This window comes from Eptatretus burgeri, unplaced genomic scaffold (assembly GCF_056783735.1).
Source record: "Eptatretus burgeri isolate ZD-2024b unplaced genomic scaffold, Ebu_testis_v1 Ebu_testis_scaffold_123, whole genome shotgun sequence".
Classification (NCBI taxonomy): domain Eukaryota; kingdom Metazoa; phylum Chordata; class Myxini; order Myxiniformes; family Myxinidae; genus Eptatretus; species Eptatretus burgeri.
In genome coordinates, this window is record NW_028222073.1 from 52,501 (window position 1) to 79,622 (window position 27,122).

The window sequence follows — 27,122 nt, forward strand, 5'->3', positions numbered from 1 at the left end:
TAGATGACAGACAAATCAACACTGAAGGCAATAGCCTCATGATTGCTCACTTGGGAACATCTAACACCGAAACCCAAGATCATCGGACTGCATCCAAATAATGCAGCGATTTCCTCATGTCTCCCGATAATACTGTGCAACCTACCCTGCCAGCAAGTACAATCTCATTTGTTGTACTGCTCCAGCGGTTGGCCAGAGGGTGTTGAGGTGTAGGGTCTGAATCCTGACATTGTCGGTAACGGTTCTCATATTCCTCCAGCTGGGGTAACAATAAAAAAGGGGTGAGAGAAAGAGAGAGAGAGAGAGAGAAAGAAAAAAGAAAGGGAGAAAAGGAACTTGGTTCTACAATGACTTGCACTCACTCATAAGACATGCCACCATATTATTTATATAAAGCACAAGGATCTTGCAATGGGCGAGTTGGAAAGGAAAGAGTAAATTTATGATGGTAATTAAATACCTGCCACTTGAAACTGAACACCATCACATTGTGAATTTAATGCAGTTACTTATGCGGTTCGATTTTATTTTACTTTACTTTTTTAATATTCCGCTTCTTCCTGAATCGTACCATAAATCATAAATAATGAATGTACAGTACATCTGAGCCGTTATTTGTATACAATTAATTTAACATTTTGTGATAAGGGACCTCAGATGATCCTGTCTTGCGACAGAGGAAGACCCACGGCAGGCTGGATTTCATCAAGTTCAGAAAATTTAATGTCATCTCTCAGGTTTTTCACATAATCAGTTTATTTTGTGCCCCTTGGATGAGCCAGCGTGGGGCTCTGGTTGCCATGATAACCAAGCACCTCTGCCTAATCGGATAGACTTCAGCTCGTTGAGCGAACCCATCTCTTCGCTGTGGGATGCCCAATGAAAGTGTAAAACAACGTATTAAATGTGAGAGAATACAGTGAGGATAATAATAATAATAATAATAATAATAATAATAATAATAATAAAAAAAATCAACAATCACAGCAAAATCTACCAGCTGTTTCACCAACACTGCACTTCACGAGTGCATCCTCCTTACGAGGTTGCTTATTACAAGTATATCAGGGGAATTTAAGCAATGCAGTCTAATTGTAAAATTTGATAACATTTCATCTCTAAGCTCCTTTTAGTTCAAAGCCCACATTGACAGACTCTGTTATTTGTAGTTTAATGGCAATGATCACGCTTGGCATGCAGCAGGTATCCTTACATTGGGGGGACGCGCCGGTTCTGCTGTTTACAAGGCAAGCCATCCTTTGCGAGATTCCTTCAAATTTTAAACGAAACAATGGAGATCGAATCACTTTGGCAAATCTTTCACCAAATAACCCACAATGTGTGAAAACGGCAGTTACAGTGACAGAAACATCTAAGCGTTGTCGCAGGATTGTACAGCTGACAATGCTTGCGACATGCTATGTGGTTGTGTTATTGCTCCGCACTGCAGGGCAAAAAATAGAGCAACTTGGAGAGTGAAATGAAGCTGGAGGCAGAGAGGAGAGGGAGGGAAGGAGGGAGGGAGGGGTGTGAGAGAGAGAGAGGGGTCGTGGCCTCAATCGTGCTTTGCTAGGTGTTCATTCGGTTCTATTTCGGACTGATTTTCCGATATTATTTCATCGCATTCCATTGTGTTTTACCCTCCTTTAGCCATTATATTGTGCTGCATGGTATCAAGGCAGTAGGACGAGGGTTCACGGATAAAATAGTCGAGCTATGTAAGACCATGACTATCACAGAATTGGAGTGGGTTGGCGTAATGCTTCAATAATGATGTCAACACATTGAAAAAGACTGATACAAGCCAAGTGGTACAACCGATGCTCGTTTAGGTTCAGTATGAAAAGGCCCTTAATGCAGGAAGAGGCCAGTCGGCCCATCAAGTCTGTGTAACGTTTCCAACCTATGGATGCTTATCCATGACCTATCCTTTTAAAATGCCGAACGTCAAGCAAGGAAACAGCATGTACCATTTTAAAAGTCTTTGGTGTGAAGTCCTATACCTATACCTATATTTTAAAAGTCCTATACCACTGGACAATGGGAAGACAACATGACCGATCCCTTTGTAAGTCATACGGTGTGTATGGGTATCGTGAGTTTTAGGCCCATTTATGGAATTGATGTCAAGATATTATGGTGGAGCTTGAAATTGTAACCCAATAATGATAATGTGAATGGTAGAGCTGCTGGGATTTTTGTCATGACATTGATTGATCTTGGCTGAGGTTTAGATTAAAAATAAAAAAACAATATTTTCACTAAACCCGAGATATGAATTATGCAATGAAAAGCCTTGACATATTTAATCCAATTCCCTTTGGACGGCTGTTCTTGGAAGCCCACCACAAATGGAAGTCCTGAGATGTAGAATGATTGATGCGAACAGAGGATGTTTTCAAGACAAAAGGCAATGCACATGGTTTAAGTACCAAGTTCAATTTGACATTGAAATCCCAGCCAAGGACATATTTATTCCCACATGGTTCGAGATACATTTGTCTCCTGTATGAAACAGAACCAGCTTGTTTCAATGACGTTTGAAACTTGGACTTTGCGTAGCTGCGTCACCCGAAATGAAACGCACCACTTAAAAATTTATTTCTCCAGGCACACCTGGCCACCGGTGGAGCACTTCATACCTAAATAGAGGAGTCTGTAATGCAGAAAGACTATTGGTGAGGTATTAAATCCCCCACTCAAGACATGCTGAAGCCAGAATGAAACAAATCCAGTGTACCTGGAAGTAAACTATGGTTGCAACTGTTAAGATGATAGTATAGGGCTGACGGGATGACCTAGAAGTATGCACACAAGCTGTCGAGCCTGGGTTTGAATCCGGACCCAGCTATAAACTGTCATCCTGGTGTTTCACAGGCAGGGTGAATCGTTAATATGTGAATCGTCCCTCGGATGGACGTTGAAATGGGCGTCCTGTCTGTCGGAATTCGTTGGTGGACGTTAAAGATCTCACGGTGTCTTCCGCGAAGTGTCAGCGAGCTATCGCCAGCACCCTGAACAAATTGCTAATTCCTATCCTAGCCAGCAGAGGGCACTGCATCAGTGGCATCGCCACGCCCTCAGCCAATGATGCTACCCCACAGCCTTGTGCTGCATACATACGATGAAGAAGACAAAGCTGATTATCTTGGAATCTGCCAGTGAAAAGTCTCATGCCATTTAAGTACAACTCAACAACCAACAGGACACCACAAATGGCCTTTCAGGAATAAAATACATCATATAACATCTATTTTTACATAGGACAGACACACATTTTCACTGTAATGCAAAACTGTTGAACCATAACTTTTTATGCCTCCGTTGACGAAGTTGCCGGAGGCATTATGTTTTCGGTTTGACCGTACGCCCATACGTACGTTTCAATTTTTTCCTATGTACTGAACATTCGTCCGTGTTATTTTTCTCTGTTTTCTCCGCAACCGCTTATTTGATCGACACAATATTTTCACCATAGGTGTGATTATTCATGTAGAATGTTTTAATGACAATTATGACGTCATAGGTCACGTCGTCTGGCAGGCATGTTGAAAAAAAGGAAAAACTTTGGACCTCTGCGTCTCCGAAACCACTCCATGGAAAAAAATTGAAACTTGGCACATGTCAAGTACTCGGCGTGGGAAATAATTGGGATTTTTTTTGGATGATGTCTTCGGTGGCTTCGTTATGACATCATAATTGCATACATCGAAAGTTTTCATCCGATGAGTATGAAAAGTTTTGATGGTCATCTTGGGCTAAATTAAATTGGGGGGAAAAATTGATGTCATCAGTCATGTGTTTAGGCAGCCACTTTTTTCGCATAAAAACCTTCAAAAATCTTCTCCGAAACAGCTGAACAGATGAAGGCAAAACTTGCAGGTATGATCGACTGTCCATGAGGAACAAAACGTTCTCCTCCAACGATGTCATAGGTCGCATGGTTTGGCAGCTATGACTTTTTGAAGAATAAACCTTTAAAAAAAAATTTCTCCAGACTGCTTAACAGATCGAGGGGAAACTTCACCCACATGTTCCCCAAGCCATGGGGATAGCAGGGTGTTCATGAATAATTAATAGGTCACAAGGTCTGGCAGCCATATTGGATTGAATGAAAATCATTTTTTTTAATTCTCTCTCTTAAACCGGTTCATCAATCAATGTGAAACGCCACAATTGTGATCTAGTCATCATGGGGGATATGTCTTTTAAATATCAACATGATCAGACGTATGGTGTGGCAGCCAGAATTATTTAATATTTTGAATCTGGCCTCAAGAATTTAAATCAAACTTGGTACAAGTATATAATGATGTAATAATGTTGGCGGAGACATATCTGGTGACGTTGTGACATCGAAGAGTGCCCTTCTAGTTTCCCTCCCCAAAGGAGAGGGTATTGCATTTGGGTCTGTTTGTTTGTCTGTGTTTGTTTGTCTGTCTGTCTGTCTGTTCGTTTGTCTGCATAGAACTTTCATGTTTTTCTCCACAACCGCGTGTCGGATTGAGACGAAATTTTCAACATTGATGCAACTACTCATGTGGAATGTTTTAATGATAATTATGCTGTCATAGGTCACGTGGTGTGGCAGCTATATTGGAAAAACAGAAAAAAATTGGACCTCTGTATCTCTGAAACCGCACCAAGGAAAAAATTGAAACTTGGCGCATGGCAAGTACTCCTCAATAAGTGATTTTTTATGATGTCATAGGTGCCCTCATTATGACGTCATAATTGCATATGTAGAACACCATATCCGATCAGTATGAAAATTTTTGATTGTCATCTTGGGATAAAATGGTCCACAGAAAAAAATTTGATGATGCAATTGGTCACATGGTTTGGCAGCCATATTGGAATTCACATTCTTCTTCTTCTTGTTCCTTTGGCTGCTCCTGTTAGGGGGTCGCCACAGCAGATCATCCGTCTGCATTTCGCTCTGTCCTCCACATCTTCCATTGTCACACCAACCACCCGCATGTCCGCCCTCACCACATCCATAAACCTCCTCTTTGGCCTTCCTCTTCTCCTCCTACCTGGCGGCTCCATCCTCAGCATCCTTCTCCCGATATACCCCATATCCCTCCTGTGCACATGTCCAAACCATCTCAATCTCGCCTCTCTCACTTTGTCTCCAAACCGTATTGGATTTTCCCTAAAACCCATAAAAATCTTCTCCAGAACGGCTGGACAAATCGAGGGGGCAACTTCACACAAGTGTTCCCCACACCATGGTTGTACAAGTGTGTTAAGGAACAAGTCTGGAGACGGCGATGGTTCACGAGCAATGTACACGGTTCGCCTTTTTTATTTTTTGCCCTTCGAGGGGACGCCACGGGCAAACTGGAGGGAATCGGTAAAAACGTAAATGATGAAAGTTGTAGTACTCGAAGAACACTACTTGCATACCAACTTTCATTCGAAACAGTTGAAAACCCTAGGAGCTCGATGCCCAATTTATTGATTTTTTTGACATTTTCTAAGTTCGTGACCTTGTGACCTTGTGACCTTGACCTTGGGACGAAAATGAAAAATCAAGCTCCGTGGGGCTATGCAGGTGCCATTGGGCTAACCAAATACCGAAACCCCTGCCAGATTCGACAAACCCCTTCGGAGAAATTGTAACTTGAAATTGGCTACCCCCTAAAAACACATGTTTTTTGGACGTGGCTCCACCCATAATGGGCGCAGCACGCCCATTCTCCGGAAAACACAACTAGATCATGATATAAACCTCCCACCCAAATTTTATCAGGATCGGATCGAAACCAACGTAGCTATGCTCGTGACAGACAGACAGACAGACAGACACCCATAACAAATATAGTGGTCACTTACTGATTCGTGAACCAATAATTGAGAGGTCACATGGTTTGACAGCCATATTGGATTGAAGAAAATATTAAATAATGATTTCTCCTGAACCACTGAATAAATCGATGGGAAACCTTAAATTTATGATCTAGTCGAGATGGGGAATACACGTTTTAAATTTCAACTTGATCGGACACATGGTTTGGCAGCCATATTGGATTGAAAGATAAACCTATAAAAAAACACCACTCCAAAGAAGTCCTGGCAAGGGTCTGCAATCTCTGATTACTCTTTTTCTTGTTTTCTCTTGCATTAAGAGTTTGTTCGCCATGTTGCTGTCTTCTTATCCCAATGCACGATAATTTCGGTGTGATAACATGGGCCGGTGGCTTTGCAAGCTGAAATCCAGCCCTGGGTATCTGAGTTGGTAAATAGTCATTCATCTATCTGTTTACATGGCCTTTAGGAGTGGGTGTGAATACTACTTCATGGAGGATGTGGATGTAACTAGGCCGGTTTTGTCCATTAGCTGTTCAGGTATCATCTAATTGGATGGACCTTTTGTATTGGTCGTTCAGGAAAGGCAGAGAATGTGTATTTCAATATAGTTTAGCAAACAATCATGGACATCAAAAATGTTTGAAGATGGCCAGCACATGTCCGGACCATCGCAGTTTGTTGCAGAAAATTTCAAAAGAACACTCCATGAAATAAACGCTGACACCGTGACTCGATCAAATTTATAGCTTCATTGTCTCAGGAATATGCATTGTATTACCTGGCACCTATACCGTTGAATCAGTACTCACGTGGTGCCGTTTAGCTTGGCTTTATTACCGTAGCATGTCGTAATTATTTATTACCGTGCAAAGTTCTTCGTTTCCTGAATATTTTGTGCTGAGCGTGGAGGTGCAGCATTGTGGCGCACGCTGTTTTTATACAGAATATTTGAAACGCAGCTGCCATATCTACTTGCACTTGTGGATAATCAAGATTCGACCATATCTTTGCAAGAGTGGGTCAGGTGTACCACTATTCTGACCGTATTCTGAAATTCCAATATAAGTGAAGTTAACCACATTGTATTGTCAAGACCCTTCATCTCCTGTAACTTCTGTGCCATCAAAATGGCTCATTCCTACAGTCAATCTTGAATCTTCTTCGTTCGTGTGCAGCACAAGGTTGCGGGGTAGCATCATTGGCCGAAGGTGTGGCTGCGCTGCTGATGCAATGCCCCCTGCTGGATATGGCAGGAATTAGTAATTTGTACATGGTGTTGGTGATGGCTCATGGACTCTTCATGAAGGACACAGTGGGATCTTTAACGTCCATCCAATGGCCGACACACTCATAGATCAATCACTCTGCCTGTGAAACACCGGCATGACAGTTTATAGTTGGGTCTGGATTCAAGCCCAGGGTAAACAACTTAGAGGTGAGTGTGAGTACCTCTCGGCCGTCCATTCAACCCAACCTCAAAACGATAAAGACATTAAGACATACATTTAAGCAAGTACAAATTGCAACTTACAAGTCTGTTGTGGTGCAAAGGTAACACACAATCACAAGCTTGATTTTTGTTGAGAAAATAAAACGAAGAACAAGTAAATGTGCCACGATGGAAATTTTGTTAGGGTTAGTTTGACACATCATTGTTTGATAGTGACAATGGCCTCGTCGTATCAAAAAATAATTTTAAAATGGTACACGTTGCTTCCTTGCTTGATGTTCAGCACTTAAAGGATAGAGCATGGATAAACCCCACTGGTTGACACCCATGAGGAGGAGCAAGTTCACACTTGGTTGCTGAGTGCAGAGAGAAAAGTGATGTCATAAAACGATGGCGTTGCTTGTACACATCACTCCACCACCCCCTCCCACCCCATCAAGCTCAGTGGCTGTTTGTCTGAAGCCAAGTGCAGGTGTGTGTGTGTGTGTGTGTGTGTGTGTGTGTGTGTGTGTGTGTGTGTGTGTGTGTGTGTGTGTGTGTGTGTGTGTGTGTGTGTGTGTGTGTGTGTGTGTGTGTGTGTGTGTGTGTGTCTAAGTTTTTGGACACAGCTCCTCAATGAGCTGAAGACCTTTTACACAACAAAAACAAAGTGGAGTTCAACATTTGATTTGTTGTTTTTGGAAACAGACAGCTTGGCATTACAAATCACCATGAGTCAGAAACTCGTGCACTTTCAGGCTTGGTCTGTTTGGTGTTCACAAAACGTTCACCGATTGTTGCTTTTGTCATTAAATGGCTTGATCTGTTTTGTGTACCGAACTGAGCACACTCCTGCTGATGTGTCACGTCCCATATCCTGTGTTGATTTGTTATTGTTACCTCCACCACCGAGGGTGGACATAAGTTATGTTTTCACCCCTGTCTGTCTGTCTGTGAGCAGAATATTTCAAAAGGTTCTAGATGGATTTGGACAAAACTTGGTGGACAGGTTGGGTGTGTGCCAAGGACAAATTGATTCTATTTCGGTGAAGATTCGATCCGAATCTGATCCGAAAAAATTTTAAAATTTTTTAAAAGTGATTCTTCACCATTGAGAGATGGAGCCAAAAACATTATATAGCACAATATATCAAAAACTTGTCGACAAGTTATGACAAAACGAGGTGAATGAGTTGGGTAAGTGACAAGATCAAGTCGATTCGATTTTTGGTGAATATCTTGATCCGGATCCAACCGATCATTGGGATACAAACAGTGATTTAAATATAACTGGGGTCACTGGTTTACTGAAAAAAATTGAGGACACCGGCCGGCATCTTGGTACTCCCCACAACATGATAAAGCCATATTAAAAAAAATAAAAAACTCACAGTTTATTTAAAAACCTGCTCTTGGTACTCACCATAACATGAAAAAGCCCAATAAAAAATAAAAATAAAAACTCCGTTTATTTTAAAAAAAACCTTAAACAAATTTATTTAAAATAAATCTACACTGTTGTCTCTGAATGCCCTTGCCCTGCTTATAATATGTTGACAAGCTACTCCATGAGCTTGAGACCACTGCAGAATGTGAGAAAGGAAGGATACCATGTGCATATGGAAAACATTATCCAAACTCTTGAATCCACACTCAAATCATAGCAACGTTCACCGATTCAGACTCTTCCTCCAAACGTAGACAAGACCGCCCTCTTTTGGTGTCCTACAGAAGGACTCGTGTTCATCTGTTTTGTTTTGTGTTTTTTCCTCCAGTTTTTAACATCTCAGGAAAAGAAATCGTTGTTATTCGTGTACTATCATTCTTGTGCGATGTGTAAAAACACTCCGTCCAATTCTGTGCTCATCAAAACAAGGTCACGATGCTTAAGGCAGTAACGCAACTGGTTCACCATCTGCAGGTCCATGGAACATTGCTGTTTTAGAGTCAACAACAAATGTTAATTAAAAACTACTGCCTGCACTACATGGAGAGCCAGTTTTTTTCCCCCCAAACCATTTACCACCTGCTATTATTTTCATTTGCCGAACCACGTGAGAACATTTTGAACCGGAGGTGCAAAACTTTCCCCAAAAAGTTTGTATTTTATAGGTCATCACTGAGTTTGAAAAGTTGTTTTTTTTAAAACGGTGAAAATTAGAAACTTTTAATTAGCTCGTGGTATTGCTCAGTGGTTGGTCTCTGTCCTTTGGAATATTTTTATGGTAACGACTAACGAATAAAAAAAAAAAGAAGCTTCTGAAGAATTCTGGAGGTTAGTTGAAAGTTTCAGGTCTTTAAGCTAACGCCGAAGTTGGGGGAAATGATGTCATCTTGTGGGGGTATGTACCCTGAGAGTAGGGGGAAACGGTGTTGTCATGTTGTACACTCGAGTGATGTGTTGAGGTGTTTCTCAATGGCGTTGAATTGGCGGTACTATGAGTGATGGGCAGGACTATAGCATACGGTGCCAATCAGTATGGCTTCATCGATGGTACTTCTGATGCAACTTTCTCTCTATCAGAATGTTTAAAAAGCAAGAATTTCACTGGAGAGGTATAGATTTGATTTTGAGGACCAAAGTTCAACTGCAGAAAAGTAATGAAAGTGGTTTCTGATTATATATAGAATGGACTGGTATCCTGGGGGAGGGGTCATAGTTTACTGAAGTGGCTGTGTTAAATTGAAACACTGATGAAGTTTTCAAAAACTCAGAATTATAAGGTTTTATTGGGTTGGCACGAAGGTCTGGAGGTACGCACACTCGCCTCTCAGCTGTCTTGACTGGGTTTGAATCCCGACCCATCTATAAGGTGTTTCACAGGCAGGGTGATTCATGAATGTGTGTGCTGTCCCTTGGATAGACGTTAAACTAGGCGTCCCATCTGGACGCAACAAGTAAGGGAATGAATGAACATGAAAAGAGGAGAGACAGTAGGGATGAGAAAACGCAGTAATCTGCAAGTCAGAGTGTTTGGTTAGGTAGGGTTGTTGGAGGTCGAAAAGATCGCTGGTAGGGATGGGGATGACATAAGATGGTTGTACACCAGCTGCTTGGAAGCCATGGATAGAAGATTATGATTGAACCATCCCTGCAAGGCAGTTCCAAAAATGAGAGAAAAGAATAAAAGGGAGGAGGTGGGTGGGAAGTCTGGATTTAGGGAATTTAACCTGGAAGGTGATACTGGAAGAATTGCATCCTGGAGTATCCATGGATGTTCAGAGGGCAGAAAGAGCATATGGCGTTAGACTGGAGGAGATGCGGTGAAAAAAAAACAGTGACCACCAACCTATCTGTGATGTGACAGCAACAAGCCTTGTGCTTTGGTATCTTCATGGGGAATGCCAATAATGTTGAGGGCTTTAGAACTAGAAGAATTCAGGAGAGTGAGATATGATGTTGGAGCTCATAGGGGAGGACAATACTGCATTAAGCTACAAACAAAGGCCTTGCAGGCTGTAAGTAATTCTGATTTCTCAAGGAATGAGTTGGAATGAAAGAGGATGCACCGCCTGAAACTGGCTTGGAGGCAAGCTTCGCTTTATGCCAGCCCAAGATAAGTGGTGGCTGATGGTAAGGCCGATAAGTTCAAGAGACTGAACCTCTTCTCGTGGTTGACCATGGAAATTCAGTTGACATTTATTTCTGTGTGACAAAGTGAGACTGTGGGATTTATCAGAATTCAAAGACATGTTCCATTTGTTAGACCAGCATCTCACCAATCCCAGATCAGCAGAGTATTACACAGCTGCTGCATGCCTATCCATAGGATACTTTCCTGTATGACACAATGTGGAGTCATCTCCAAAAAGGAAGAGAAGGTTTTCCAGAGGATCAGAGAAGTCATTCAAATAAAGGACTAACACTGGACACAAGACTTTGTTGGGGCACTCCAGCCTCGATTAGGATTAGAGGCTTCCCTTGATAGCAGTGTATTGACTCCACCAGTGGAGGATAGAAATCCAGGTGTGATGGCGGCTTTGTATGCAGCAGGCAGCAACCTTGGCAAACGGAGCTGGATGCCAGGATTGTGTCATATCCCTGAGATACACAAAGTCCTCGTGCCTTGTTTGAGATTTATGGCTTCCGACAATTGCTGAGAGAGAAGCAGTCAGAATGTTCGTAATCGAGTGAATTGGATGGAAGTCAAATGGATGTTCAGAAATCAGGCTGTTTGAAACAAGGAAAGACTTGACATCAGCAGCGACTATGGATTCCATGACCTTGTTTGTAATTTGAAGAATGTCTATTGACCTATAGTTGAGAAGACCTGTTTTGGCACCATTCTTGTGAATGTGAGTGTTGTTGGTGGACCTCCAGGCAGATGCGAGATGGCAAAGGAGAAGGAGAAGCTGAAGAGAGTATGCAAAGGAGAAGCAAGAGTAAGATTTGAGAACATGGACGCTTATGCCATCTACAGGCCATTTCTGCTGAACAGTCGAGGCTGGGAAGAACCTTCTCCACCTCACCTTTTCGACTGTGAATGACACAGAGTCAGATTGTAGTAGTACGAGGAGGTAAGGTGAGCACAGCGTGGGATGTGTTAGGTACACGAGATTTTGAGACAAACACTGAGTCGAGGTATATTCTGCTTTGTCTCGATTGGAGGATGCAGTGAGGGGACAGAGGGGCAAAGTACACAAGAGATGGTCTTGGCAAGATGGCATCATGACTTTGAAGAGGGAAACTGTTTCGAGAGTTCAGCCTTGTGATTTGCAAGATGATATTTTCTGGCTTTTCCCGTTTGATTGTCAATATATGTAGTTGATGTATGGACAAAAAAATCATGAGTTTAAAGCAACTTCACATCGCTCATAACCACAACACATGGACTTTGAACCCTTTATCATTTAATACTTGGAATTTTCTTTCTTTTTCTTTTTGCAATATTTCACTGTCATCAATTCCTGATATAATTTATTGTCCAAAGGCACAAAATGCAGGCTACAGGTCTGTTATAAAAATTAACCCATGTTATGATGTTATAAAAACTGATGATCACAAGGAATTTGAAATCTTATGAATTATGTGAGTGGATGTGACAATCATTTTATAATTTCAGTGACAACGAGAAGGGGACTTGGAAGAGCGCATACCTCCGCCAAGCTGATTAGTTTATGTTTTGTATCCCACTGATTGGTCGGATCTGGATTCGGACTTGAACTAAAATTTAATCAGCATGTTCTTGTCAACTAACCAACACATCCACCAACTTTCGTCCGAATCCGTCCAGAACGTTTTGAGATATCTAGTCAACAAACAAACGAACAAGCCGGTAGGCGTACATGGGAAGTCGACAACCAAATAGAACCTGACGTGATGGGCCCGTTCGATGGGGAATGACCTGATGATTAAGCACAAGAAAATACTGTACATGATTCTAGCTTCAAGGGTTAATGCTGCAGATTGTTTTTTCGTTCAAATACCCCCACATTTAGAGGTTTTTTGGCCGTTGCTAGGCAACGGAGGGGTCCATAGCAACGGTTCTTTCTCACACATAACTAGGACATACCACGAACCTACCATACCAGTTTGATGTATATCTGACTCATAGTCTCTGAGATATAACGAACTTTGTTTTTTTATTGTTTTCGACCAGGGTTCATTCAAAGTCTATCTTCTCCGACAGTTTTCATAGGATCTGGCTAGAACCTTTTGACGATATGGCTGAATGTACTGCCCACAGTTGTCGTGGCCCGATTTTTGATTTTCGAAAAAATTAATTTTTTATGATTTTTCAAAAATTTCAAAGTCCCGTTGCTAGGCAACGGTGGTGTCCATACCAACGGTTCTCATTTGCACACAACTAGGTGATGGTATGAACCTACCAACCAAGTTTCATCGAAATTGCCATTGTATTAACGGAGCACTGGACCGAATAGAGGGACAGACAGACAGACAAGCCGGTAGGCGGACATGGGTAGTCGCAATGGGCCCCTTCGATGGGAAATGACCTGAGGATTAAGCACAAGAAAATTCATGATTCTAGCTTCAAGGGTTAATGCTGCAGATTGTTTTTTCGTGAAAATACCCCCACATTTAGAGGTTTTTCGGCCTTTTCTCGGCAATGGAGGGGTCCATAGCAACGCTTCTTTCTCACACATAACTAGGACATACCATGAACCTACCATACCAGTTTCATGTATATCTGACTCATAGTCTCTGAGATATAACGAACTTCATTTTTTTATTGTTTTCGACCAGGGTTCATTCAAAGTCTATCTTCTCTGACAGTTTTCATAGGATCCGGCTGGAAATTTTTGGCAATATGGCTGAATGTACTGCCCACAGTCGCTCGTGGCCCGATTTTTGATTTTCGAAAAAATTTTTTTTTTGATTTTTCAAAAAAATTTAAAGCCCCGTTGCTCGGCAATGATGGTGTCCATAGCAATGGTTCTCATTTGCACACAACTAGGTCATGGCTTCCAACCTACCAACCTACCAACCAAGTTTCATCGAAATCGCCATTGTATTAACGGAGCACTGGACCGAACAGAGGGACAGACAAACATGTCGATGGAAAAAGTGATAATAAGGGTAGAACAAATTTCATTTTTTTTTTTGGAATTTTTTTTTTTCAACTTGATCGACTACCCAACAGACAAACATATCGACGGAAATACTGATGAGGGTAGAAAGAAAAATTTTTTCTGGACTAAATCGACTACCCAACAGACAAACATGTCGACGGAAATACTGATAATAAGGGTAGAACAAATTTCAAAAAAATTTTTTTTTGAAAATTTTTTTTTTCGACTGGATCGACGACCCAACAAACATATCGACAGAAATACTGATAATAAGGGTAGAAAGAAAAAAAATTTCGCGACTAAATCGACTATCCAACATCGACGGAAAAACTGATAAGGGTAGAAAAAAAAAATCTCAAAAATTTTTTTTGAGATTTTTTTTTTCGACTAGATCAACTACCCACCCAACAAAGATATCGACAGAAATAATGATAAGAGTAGAAAGAAAAAAAATCAAGAAAATTTTTTTTGATTTTTATTTTTAGACTAGATTGACTACCCAACAGACAAATATATCGACGGAAATACTGATAAGGGTAGAAAAAAAAATCAAAAAATGTTTTGATTTTTTTTTCAACGAGATCGACTACCCAACAGACAAACATATCGACAGAAATACTGATAATAAGGATAGAAAAAAAAAATCTCAAATTTTTTTGATTTTTTTTTTTCGACTACATCGACTTCCCAACAGACAGGCAGACAAGCATATCGACGGAAATACTAATAAGGGTAGAAAAAAAATCTCAAAAAAATTATTTTTCGACGAGATCGACGACCCAACATATCGACAGAAATACTGATAAGGGTAGAAAAAAAAATCTCAAACATTTTTTTTTCGACTACATCGACTACCCAACATATCAACGGAAATACTGATAATAAGGGTAGAAAAATCTCAAAAAAACATTTTTTTCGACGAGATCGACTAACCAACAAACAAATGAAAAATCACTCATTTAGTGACACTTGGCAAAACAGAACAAAATAGAAAGGCACTCTGTAGAGCGCATGCCTCTGCCAGGTAGAACAGTTTACGTTTTATATCCCACTGATAGGCTGGATCTGAACAAAAATCCAATCCGCTTGTTCTTGTCACCGAACCAACTCATCCACCTCGTTTTATCACATCTTGTACACAACTTTTTGAGATATAATGACATATATATATATATATATATATATATATATATATATATATATATATATATATATATAATATATATGCACACATATATATATATATATATATATATATATATATATATATATATATATGCACACATATATATATATATATATAATATATATATATATATATATAATATATATATATATATATATATATATATATATATATATATATATATATATATATATATATATATATATATATATATATATATATATATATATATATATAGTTACGGTTGTGGGGGTAGATGGAGGAATTTAACAGGGAACTTAGGATTGAATAGTTCTTTGGTCCGTGGACATGCAGGAGACATGCAAGCAAGCCAAACGTGCCAAGCAGGCAGAAGCCCCGCCTCCAAGGGTAACACCAGGCAAAGTCAAACCCCTGAGGCTGATGATTGATGGGCGTGACGTCAGAAGCTTGCCGAGCGGGCAGAGGCCCCGCCTTCCAGGGTTTCGCGTGAGCAAGCCATGCCCCGGAGGAGGAAACGGTGGTTCGGGGTGAGTTCAGTCAGAGGTAAGAGATCAGGAGAGCGCACGCACGAGGTCAGTGTGAAGAGGAATGGTTGAGTGGGGAGTGAGGGAATTATGCACGAGGTCGAGAAAGAACATAGTTAGGAGATGGCCTGTAAGAACAGGGCTTTACGGCTGGCTTTCCTTCGACGCATGAAGAAGACTGCATGATTATTGTATTTGTGTTGAGGCGATTTGACTCGCGTGGTGAAGCAAGACGCTGGCCTTTGGCTATTGGTTGGGTTGTGAGGAACGGACTCCGAGCGTCGTGTATGTCAAATAGCGGGTTAGTGAGGACGACTGATGCACAAAGCAGCTGCACGGGGTCTCTGAGCCTTGGTATTGAATACCGCTCACGGATTGCCTGACATATGTTTGTTCCAGCTGCGAGATAGCGGTTTGGCGCCATTTTGCGCACGTCTACACATAGAGAAGCTCCTCAATGCAAAGCTCCCTCAAGACCATCTCTGGCACACAGCTAAGTGCTGGGACAAAGGAGGGATTTTTCTTTGGTTCATTTTCCCCTTGTCTGTGTGGAGGCATCTCAATTAGATTTAGATTCAGTTTACCTCACGTAACAATATTTGATTATTGTTATTAAATTATTATTTAGTTATTTCGATTTGCTTGTGTCCGTGTATTTGTGCCGTTCTGGTGCAGCTCTTACCTGTTTTCCCATGGACATGACAATATATAGTTTTTGGCTCTATCTATCAATTTTAGAAATTAGGCCTGTATCGACCTTTTGACCTTACAAATAAATGGTGGTTGAATTAATTCACCTGAAATGCAAATCCTGTTCAAATTTCAAGTCAATCACATGCAAATTGAGGATTTTAGAAAATGATCCTAAGTTGTTGACCTTTGGCCTATGTTGACCTTTTGGCCTATGTTTACCTCGAAATTAAGAGATGGTTGAATTCAGTGAACTGACATGCAAATGTTCCTGAAATTTCAAGTTAATTGTATTAAAATTGAGGCTTTTAGAAATTTGGCCGATGTTGACCTTTTGGTCGATGTTTATCTTTTGGCTAATAGTGACCTCAAAATAATAGGTAGTTGAATTCAGTGACCTGATATGCAAATCATCTTCAAATTTCAAGTCAATCGGATGAAAATTGAGGATTTTAGAGGGAAAATTTGGCCCAAATTGCCCATTTGGCCTATGATGACCTTTTTGCTAATGTTTACCTCAAACTTAAGAGGTGGTTGAATTCAGTGACCTGATGTGCAAATGCTCTTCAAATTTCAAGTTAATCGGATTATAATTGAGGATTTTAGAAATTTGGCCTATGTTGACCTTTTGGTCTATGTTAACATTTTGGCCAATAGTGACCTCAAAAATAATAGGTAGTTGAATTCAGTGACCTCATATGCAAATCCTCTTCAAATTTCAAGTCAATCAGATGAAAATTGAGGATTTTAGAAAATTTGGCCCAAATTGCCCGTTTGGCCTATGATGACCTTTTTGCTTATGTTTACCTCAAACTTAAGAGGTGGTTGAATTCAGTGAACTGATATGCAAATGCTCTTCAAATTTCAAGTTCATCGGATTATAATTGAGGATTTTAGAAATTTGGCCTATGTTGACCTTTAGGTCTATGTTAACATTTTGGCATATGGTGACCTCAAAAATAATAGGTGGTTGAATTCAGTGACCTGATATGTAAATCCTTTTCAAATTTCAAGTCAATCAAATGAAAATTGAGGATTTTAGAAAATTTGGCCCAAATCGGCCTTTTGGCCTATTTTGACCTTTTGGCCTAAGTTTACCTCAAAATCAAGAGGTGGTTGAATTTAGTGACCTGATATGTAAATCCTTTTCAAATTTCAAGTCAATCGAATGAAAATTGAGGATTTTAGAAATTTTGGCCCAAATTGATGTTTTGGCCTATTTTGACGTCAAGAATAATTGGTGGTTGAATTCAATGAACAAATATGCAACTCATCTACAAATTTCAAGTCATTCGGATGAAAATCGACAATTTTTAGAAATGTGGCCCATGTTGACCTGTTGGCCTATGTTGACCTCAAAAAAACATTGGTGGTTCAATTCAGTGACCTGATTGGCAAATCCTGTTGAAATTCCAAGTCAATCGGATGAAAATTGAGGATTTTAGAAACTCAACAGGTTTTTGACCTTTGGCCTATTTTGACCTTTTGACCTCAGGCTTCTTGGTTATGACATACTCCACCAAGTGATGCAGCTTCGTGAAGATCGGTTTAAAATTGTGACCTGCCGGTGATTGACAGACAAACAAACAGACAAACAGACAGACAGACAGGGATGAAAACGTAACCTCCATTCACCTTCGGTGGTGGAGGTAGAAATGTGCAAGCCCCTTTTAAAATGACACCCTGCATTTACATTAATTATAATGGCAAGAACGAAAATACTATGTCGTCAAAGTATCAGCACGGTGACCCATTCTTTATCGTTCAATGTAATTAGCGCTTCACCTGCGTGAAGCAGTCAAGGTGCAACATGTCTGAGCTGCTGTCCCTAAAGAGGATTTTCTCTTAAGTTTGCTTGTGTTCTTGAAGAAAAGCAATAAAATCTTCTTCGCTTTATCTGCAGACCTAAAATGAAATAATTATTTTAATTGGAAATTCCCTGAACATCAGTTGATAAAGGCATGCTGCTGTCATCAGCCATTAGGTGGCGGTAGCGTCTCACTTAAACTCCAGTTCGTATCGCTGGGAACAGCTGAGAAGTTGTCGGTTCACCTCCAGACTTTTTTACCCTTCGCGTGCAAAGTAAAAAGCTGGGTTAAGCAATTGGTTCACTTTGTCTGTCTGTCTGTCTGTCTGTGTGTTTACAGACATCAGTCTATGATCAAGGAACAACTTCATTTCAATGGAAGGGTCTCAGCTTGTGTAGTACTCCAAAATTCAGAAAAAAATACAATGTAAGGAGCCTGGATGTAAAGGTGCAGACACTTAATGCATGATGTCAAGTGGCTTTTGATATCCTGGATGATTTGTTTTCTCATACCAGTGACATGTAGTTAGTAAAAAGCAGGAAAAAAAATAGACTCATGCACTGGTCGATGATGCTTCAACACCAAAGCATACAACCTCAATGACAAACATCTCTTAATGAACCAACATGATCAATTATAGCTTTATATTAATTACTTAGGGGCTGTTAGGATGGTCTAGACCTCGAGGTACGCACACTCTCTTCTAAGCTGTCTGGGCCTGGGTTGGAATCCTGACCCATCGATAAACTGTCATCTCAGTGTTTCACAGACAGGGCGATTCATCAATGTGTGTGCTGTCCCTTGGATGGACGTTAAACTGGGCGTCACATCTACCAGCATTAGTTGATGGACGTTAAAGATACTATGGTGTCCTTCATGAAGAGTGGGTGAACTATTGCCTGCACCCTGGACAAATTCCAAATTCCTGCCCTAACTACTGCGGGGAGAGGGATGGCAAAATGCTGAGTATGACCCTTGGTGAAGAAACTGCTTTGGCAGAACCAACTCTCTGCAACACATACAGAGTACGTACGGTACATCGGGTCAGATTGTTTACTAAACTGTGGCTGTTTTTTGTGTAAATACAAGGGGCATTCAAATGTTCCATGACCAAGAGTACTCACAATAGTTTGATTCAGCAAGCAATTTTTTATTCTTCAATACTGTATGTATGTATGTATGTATGTATGTATGTATGTGTGTTTGTTTGTACATATGATGAGAAAATATATAAATGCATGATTTAATTTGTACGTTTTGATGGCTCATTATACCTTTTTGGCACGTCTCGGCCCATTGTATCTCATTGGAAGAATCTTTTTGAACGCACCTTGTACAGCATGGGGGTTGTATCACAAACAAAGCCATGGACTGATCAATCCTCCTATTTTATATGCTCTCACTGCAGAATCATACGGTTATATAATTGTAGAAGTGTTTTTTTTTGTTTGACCTTTATGTACCGAAATCTTTAACCACTGCATGGAATGAGTTGAAAACTAGTGGTTGTACTTGGGATGCGCAGGAAGGTTTGATGTGGTGAAAAGAGGAAGCCCTCTGCGATTCAGGGTGGGGAGGACATCAATTACACTGGTCAACAACAAATTTGTTGTCTGCATTTTTTAAGCTGATTTAGGACGAATCTGATGCGCTGAATCCAAAACTCACATTAGTTTTGTTCAATCAGGTCAAGTTTTTGAGATATGGCCACATGTCGTCCTTTACACTTTTGTTCACATGTACGCATGTGTGGAGCATTTTCGAAGAAGTTGGTGGGGGTAAAATGTCATGTCAAATAATTGTTTTGATTGGAAATAATTATTTTAATGACAAGAAGTATTCAGGTACGATAGTTCTGGGTGATTATGTCGAAAAGGGATCAGTTTGAAGTCATAAAACCTCAAAATCTTCCAAAAATTGGTGAGGCAAAGCATAAAGTTCGTGGATCAAAACTAAAGTTAATGGGGCAGATTTTGTAATAATGTGATGCAAAAAAGTTGTATTTCTTGAAATAACGAACTCTGAAGAATGTACAATACCTACATGCGCCAATTTATGACATGCGCTTCTGCTCAAGCTTGGAGTGCCACAGTACGAACCCAAAGATTGGAGACTGTTCATTGACAGCAGCAAGCGATCACTGAAATGTGTTCTGCTACACAACGGCAACCAGTTTGCCTCTGTACCCATCGCTCACTCGACTACACTGAAGGAGAAGTATGAAGCGGTGAAGTACGTGCTGGAGAAAATTGGTTATGATCAGCATAAGTGGTTTATTTGTGTTGACCTGAAGATGGTGAACTTTTGTTGGGACAACAGTCTGGCTTCACCAAGTACCCATGTTTTCTGTGCATGTGGGATAGTAGGGACCGTGCTCAGCATTACACGAAGAAGGACTGGCCTGTGCGGTAGGAATTGGTGCCATGCAAAGAAAGGAACGTCATCAACGACCCTCTGGTGGACAGAGACAGAATACTCTTCCCACCGCTGCACATCAAGCTCGGCTTAATCAAGCAGTTCACCAAGGCTCTGGACAAAGATGGTGACTGCTTCACTTACTTGTGCCAGGCTTTTCCAGGATTGACCATGGAGAAGTTGAAAGCTGGCATCTTTGATGGTTCTCAGATCCGTCAGCTCATCAGAGATCCAGAGTTCAAAAACTCAATGAACGAAGTGGAACTGGAAGCGTGGAAGACATTTGTTTTGGTAGTGAAGAACTTTCTTGGCAACAATAAGGCCAGAAACTACGCAGAACTTGTCAACAACATGCTGACTGCTTTCAGAAACCTGGGCTGCAAACATGAGCATCAAGATGCACTACCTATTTTCACATATGAACCGGTTTCCTGAGAACCTGGGTTCAATGAGTGACGAGCAGGGGGAGAGATTCCATCAGGACATGAAGGAGATGGAGACCAGGTATCAGGGTCGCTGGGACGCAGTCATGATGGCTGACTACTGTTGGAATCTGAAGAGAGACCTCCCTGCCGCTGAACATTCCAGGAGTTCGAAGAAACGGAAGTTCAAGCCCTGAAGTTTGAACAGTGGTGACGCAACATGCAATTTACTTGTACTTACCTTTATCAATGCCCACCATTCAGATGACAGTAATCGATGTTTCTATCATGTAATCAATAAATGTTGTTGGCAAAACTTTTTTTTCTTAAAAACATGTTTAGGATGATATGTGTTGACAAAAATCAGCTGATAATGCCACAAAAATGTAATTGATTTTGTCACAAGATCTGATTTTTCAAATCAACTTAGCACAAAAACCTGACCTGATGGAGAGAAACGGATGCCATTTCCTGATTCAGCAGTGCCAGAATACCCTAATTCACTTGTAGAAATCTAGACAACATTCAGAAAGTAAAAAATTGTTGACCAGTGTTATCTATATGTCAATGTGTATCATGCGGTGCCACTTGGTGGGAGTGGGGTTGTTGAACAAGGCCACCTGGGCCAAGGACATATCCCCAGACGGTTTTGTACATTATCATGTGATATATGACTGGATGGTATTCATAGAATACGGTATATACCCCGTGCAGTCTTGAGAAGGACTTGGTGTGAGCAGGGGCGTCGAGAGGGGTGGAGGGTGAGGCGCGGGTGGGGTAACTACCCCGTGGCCTGGACCTAATAAGGGCCTGTAATTATTCCTTTAGTTTTTTTGTTTCCTATAATGATTGTTTGTGATTAAAAAACATGGGGACAGCTTTATTTTATGTCTCCCTCCAAGCCACTCAGGACGATTCCCCGGCATGCCATTGCCATGGACAGTGACACCCTCCCTCGTGAAATAAACTACTGTGGGAACAATTTACATGATTTTCACAATCATCACAATATTTTCCAAAAAGCGTGGGGATAATAAATACGTCATTGACATCACAGAAGTGGGAGGGGAATTAACCTGTACATAAGCAGGGGTTCTTTCCTAGTTCAACTACAATTTGCTGTTTATTTTTTCATATCGGATGTGTTCTTATTTCTAGTGTTGTAGTCGCGTCCCAGCGCAGTGCATACCTTTGCCAATGCCTCGTCGATGGAGATGCGGTTATCTTTAACCATGTTCATGAGGCGGATGCGATCCTCATCACTCATTTTGATCTCACTTGCCACAAAGTTTACACCCCCTGTTGAACGGCACAGTTTCACGCACATAAAAACAGTTTACGCCGTGTCAATTTGCAAAACGACATGCTGTCCATGCACAGCTTTTAGGGCTGTGCATCCTTGTTTCACTCAGCCTTGTTTGACACAATCAATTACACTATAAGAGCTAAAATTCTGAAATTCCAGCAAATTTAATTTATCTATTAATAATAGTAAAGACAAACGGCATGCAGCAAAGCAAGAGCATGAAATACATGAACGTACAAACTGTTTTATAAGACTTTTTTTTAACAAGCGTGTTCGACAAAACATGACGATGTGGGTCAGTAAGCTTGGTGATGAAACATATTTCTAATCTCACTTTGGAATATTCAAAAAAAAAATGATTCCGATTTAAAAAACATCATCGCAGGAAGAAATCTGTCATGTTTGAGCTTTGAACTACATTGTGAGGATGGAGGAAGTACACTTCATAACAATGGAAGGGTATTCAAATCTTTTTATCTCACCTGATTCTAAAAATTACAATTAACCAACTGCTCCTGACATCACAAAGTACATTTTTACTTTCGAAAAAAAATCTTTCACGCTCAGCTGCTCTTTCTTCTATTCATCTTTGATAATGCAATAATTTCCAGCAGTTTTCATCAATTATTTTCCATTAATTTTAATACCTTAGGCAGTTGCAACCAGAGTATGTCTCTCGAGTTCACGAGTCCGCGAGGCAGTGCTCCATTGTTTCGACTCTTGTCGTGTCAAGAAACGCTTGAATAAAACGTGACAATTGGATCATTTGTCACTTCATCACCAAAGCTCTCCCGTAGGGGGTTGTTGCCCCTAATTCACACCTGTATCTCCTGCATGCTCTGGACATCAAAGCTCTTGACAGCATTGGCATTTCTCACAATGAAGCCGAAGTACAGGACCTGCTGCTGAAATGATGAGAAAATTTCTCATCTCAGAAAGGTCATTGGTCTCTCTAATTTCTACACCCTCTGCTCTTTGATACCTCCATCCTTTACCATTCCCTGCAAGTCGCACACGTTCTTCCAGCAAACCCATTCTTCCCTCCTTGTGAATCTTTCAAAATCCAGGCTTACTCCTCCTTTTTTCCTCTCTTCTCCAGCTTTTGGAACCTCCTTCCTCAATCTGTTGAATCCCACTCTTCCATCCAGAGCTTCCAATTGGAAGTGCATCGTCAACTCAGGTTATCCTTCATCCTTACTGATGATCTTTTCTATCGTCCTTATATCTACTTCCTTGTTATATTTACTTCCCTCGACTCTCGTTTCATTCAGTTCATTCTTCCCCCTTGTTGCATCTGTGTATTGTCTCACTGACACATTGTCAGTGCATTGCCTCATCTGTGTTCTTCCCCTATGTCATCTCACTCTTCTCTGAGTCAAGATTTTGTAGCCAAAAAAAGTGGCAAAACAGTTGGTTGTTTTTGTTTCTGATTTATCAATTTGAACAAAAGCAAAGAGATAAAAATGACGGTGAAACAAACAAGGAGTAGAGTGAGGATTGCCTTGAAACCCTGAGCAATTATGCCATGATGACGTACCAACACAGAATTCAGGGATTTCGATTAAATTTATGTATACTTGATCAGCAGGCTCATAAATCTTAGCTACTCACCACAACCTCTGCAGCTTGCCGTTTCTTCAGATCCTCGCTGGTTCTGTATATTCTTCAAGGACTGAGGCCGAGGTCTGGCCGTTTCCTCTCGACCTGCACACGGTGGAACACACCAGGTGAAGTCGTGCTGGCGTTCTCCCAAACGTTGGTCATAATGGCAATCCTAGTCCTCACATTGAACGGCATCTTGACCATAAGCAAAAAGTCTTTTAGGATGTCATTCTGAAACAATGACGTGGTGAGAAACAATTTGTGTGCACACTAATGGTGAATTACCTCTGTCCACCGGTTTTCACACCTATTTGTCTGTTTGTTTGTCTGTTTTTCTATCTGTCTGTGAGCATATCTCAAAAGTTGTAGACGGATTCGGACGAAACTTGGTGGACATAATGGGTGTATGATGAGGACGATCCGGCATATCAGACAGATCCAGATCCGGCATATCAGTGGGATACATATCATGAACTGTTCATCCTGGCGGAGGTATGCGCTCTCCCGAGTGCCGTTCTAGTCACATGAAGTTGGTATATGTATTTATACTTTCCGTTAAAGTAGATAAACCTATTTCAGTTGAGGAACTGGAATGTTGTTTTAATCTTGACAAACGGTTTGGCGATAAAGTCCAAGCCTTTCCAGAGTTGCTCAAGGACCACATATTGTATATTTTCTCAAAAACATCTTCGAATTCCAGGTACAGCAGAACAATGTCCAAAATTTAAGAACATTCACCAAGATTGTGTGATTGTCATTCTGAACTGCTTCCTCTGACAACATAGTTCCTCTTGAACCGTTGCATGTCTTTGAGTGATATTACCAGTGGGCACCACTCTGCTGCAAGAAAAGGGACGGGCTTTCTCAGAACATTGATACACCTTTCTTTTTCAATGAAAGAAACACAGCATCCTGGTTCGTTGACCGTTCAACACCAATGATGGCCAGGTAATTTATATCGCCATGATTGTAAAAATATAATTTTGGTGATTCCTTCTTCTCAGGAACCCAACTCTATTAATTTGCGAATCGGAGTTCATCTTCCCAGCTGGAACAACTGGAGAGAACAATGGAAATTCCCTCAAAGGGCATGACCCGTCACCCCCACTGAACAGTCGTGAAGCACTGACGTGACAACAACTCAAAGTCCTCTGAATCTAAGTTCAGACAGTAGTCATTGTGCTACAGTCAAGTATGACATGCCAGCTGTGCACAGTCATGTCAAGAAATAATGAGATGGATTAGAAAACATTGTTCAATTACCATTAAACGAAGGATGCTTCAGAACACGATGTACAATTTGCTTTCTCCAAAACAGCTTCCATCACTTCTCACTTTTAAATGGCTTGAATTACCTTTTCAAAAGCATGCAGCATATTTTCACGACGAAATACCATACTGTTGTAATGATAGCATATTCCACAAAGGAATATAGTACCTTAAACCAGATTGGGTGGTGTAATGGTTCGAGTGTACACTCCGAGTCTGGAAGGTCGTCGGTTCGAAGCCTGGACGAGTCTTAATCAAACTGAAAACCAAATACTACATCGGAGTCATCAGAAGGAACCCGAAGAAGTAAAATAGCAAATATGGAGTCATCAGGAGGAACCTGGATAGGATTTGGGTTTCAGCTGCGACTACACTACCCTCAAACCCGTCAGGCGCAGCCAAGCGGGCCTTACAGAAAAATTTCTGCAATAACTCACTTCTCTTGAGAGATGGATAAAGAAAGAGAGAAATTGAGAGCAAAAGAGATGAAGGAAAAAAAAAAGAAGCAAGAATTAGAGTCAAGAAAGAAATGTGAAAGGAACAAAGAACAAAGACGTCGGGAAGAACCCGGACAGATAGTTTTCAGCAGTTACTCCCCAGGTTCAAACACCAGGTATATGCTACCAGATGTCTGTTAACAAAGACTTTAAAATGGTATGTGCTGCTCCCTTGCTTGACGTTCAGCATTTAACAGGAGAAGAGCTCGGATGATCCACGTAGGTTGTCATCCATGGGGAGGAGGAAATTTCTCTCCTGTGGAAATTCACTGCTGATTGTGACGATAAAAGGTGGTGCCATTGTCTTGACATCACTGGGATGCAGAGTTCCCCAGGAAATGATGGCAAGTCCCCCAAGCTCAGTGGTTGTTTGACTCGTCTGACAGTACTGTGGCATGCGTGCGTGCGTGCGTGCGTGCGTGCGTGTGCGTATTCTAGCTCCACTATGAGCCTTAGATCCTGTAAAAAATAAAAAAATTCTGTATTATATAATGCTGTGTTTTACATGATCATACATCAAGGGTTTATGCACTTTAACTCCGAAAGCATATTGCAATTGGTCTGTGTGTGTGTGTGTGTGTGTGTGTGTGTGTGTGTGTGTGTGTGTGTGTGTGTGTGTGTGTGTGTGTGTGTGTGTGTGTGTGTGTGTGTGTGTGTGTGTGTGTGTGTGTGTGCCAGTGAGTCTCTATATTAATTATATGATCTACTGTAATCTATATCTGTTGGCAAGGCTCCAAGTTGTTCAAGAAGCAATCTTGTTTGGGTCTGGAATGTACCTTTGGATGTATCTTCAAATGTTTGAAATGAACTCCTGGGGATAAACAACATACAACACAAGGCAATTAGAAGAGGATTAAAAAAATATATATATATATTGTATTGAATTTGATTAAAAGATTAACAGGATGACAAAAGGTATAAAGAACAAGCTAGTGTCAGAAGTTTGGCATTAAAAAGGAAGGCATTGGAGTAGTAGAAATGAAAGAGGAAGGCGTAAGAGTGAAAACGGGAGCAGGTGTTGCAAGATATCAGATGAGAGGGAAATATGCATTCGCATTGTGAAATATAATAAGTTAACACAGAAAAGGCACAAGCCATTAAATGAAAGTGCATGCTTGGCCCGTTTGCTGCATGTTAACCAAGTAACCATGAAATTTTTTTTGTGGATTCAATTACGTCGTGTAAAAAGGGAATGGAAATTATGGCCAAGAGCAGAGCGCTTGAATCGAGGTCTTTTCCCCCAAATCCTGTAATTGTCGACCATGATCCTCGGAACAACTTTTCATGCCGGATTAAACATTGCGTCATCACTGAATAACAAACAAACTATCCCATACGAAGAATAATGATGACTCAAAACGTGTCCCTTCCTAACCCCGAGCTTAATTTGATGACATACATTAATTCCTGACAGTCACTCAAATGGTTCAGCACAGACCATTGAATGTGACTTTTATGGTCCATTTTGTTTCTGGGCTAGAAAGACTGAGCGCAAATGTGTGATTTCCACAAAGACAGAGCGAGCAGCAAACACTGTCGGTTAGTTTTATCGTGTGCACACACGTCTGTCTTTGTTTCTGTCTGTCCTTCCTGTTATTAATGTTTTAACAAGCCAATGAGGCCCCAAGGCCAGAGAGCTATTATTAC

At 40.8% G+C, this 27,122-nt stretch overlaps 1 protein-coding gene across 2 annotated transcripts in view; it reads right to left on the minus strand.

Moving 5' to 3' along the window:
* The window catches only part of LOC147007537 (uncharacterized), a 29,096-nt gene extending 2,753 nt beyond the window's left edge, over nucleotides 1–26,343 (minus strand). The window contains exons 1-4 of one of the 2 annotated variants that reach the window (XM_085866972.1): nucleotides 26,252–26,343; nucleotides 23,719–23,811; nucleotides 21,991–22,100; nucleotides 146–259 (exon numbers count right to left, since the gene is read on the minus strand). In XM_085866972.1, the coding sequence (XP_085723098.1) occupies nucleotides 146–259; nucleotides 21,991–22,100; nucleotides 23,719–23,811; nucleotides 26,252–26,303 (369 nt within the window). In that variant the 5' untranslated portion in view covers nucleotides 26,304–26,343. The remainder of the gene's footprint in view (nucleotides 1–145; nucleotides 260–21,990; nucleotides 22,101–23,718; nucleotides 23,812–26,251) is intronic. The other variant, XM_085866973.1, reaches the window with a different exon arrangement.
* Between the last annotated feature and the right edge of the window lie 779 nt (nucleotides 26,344–27,122).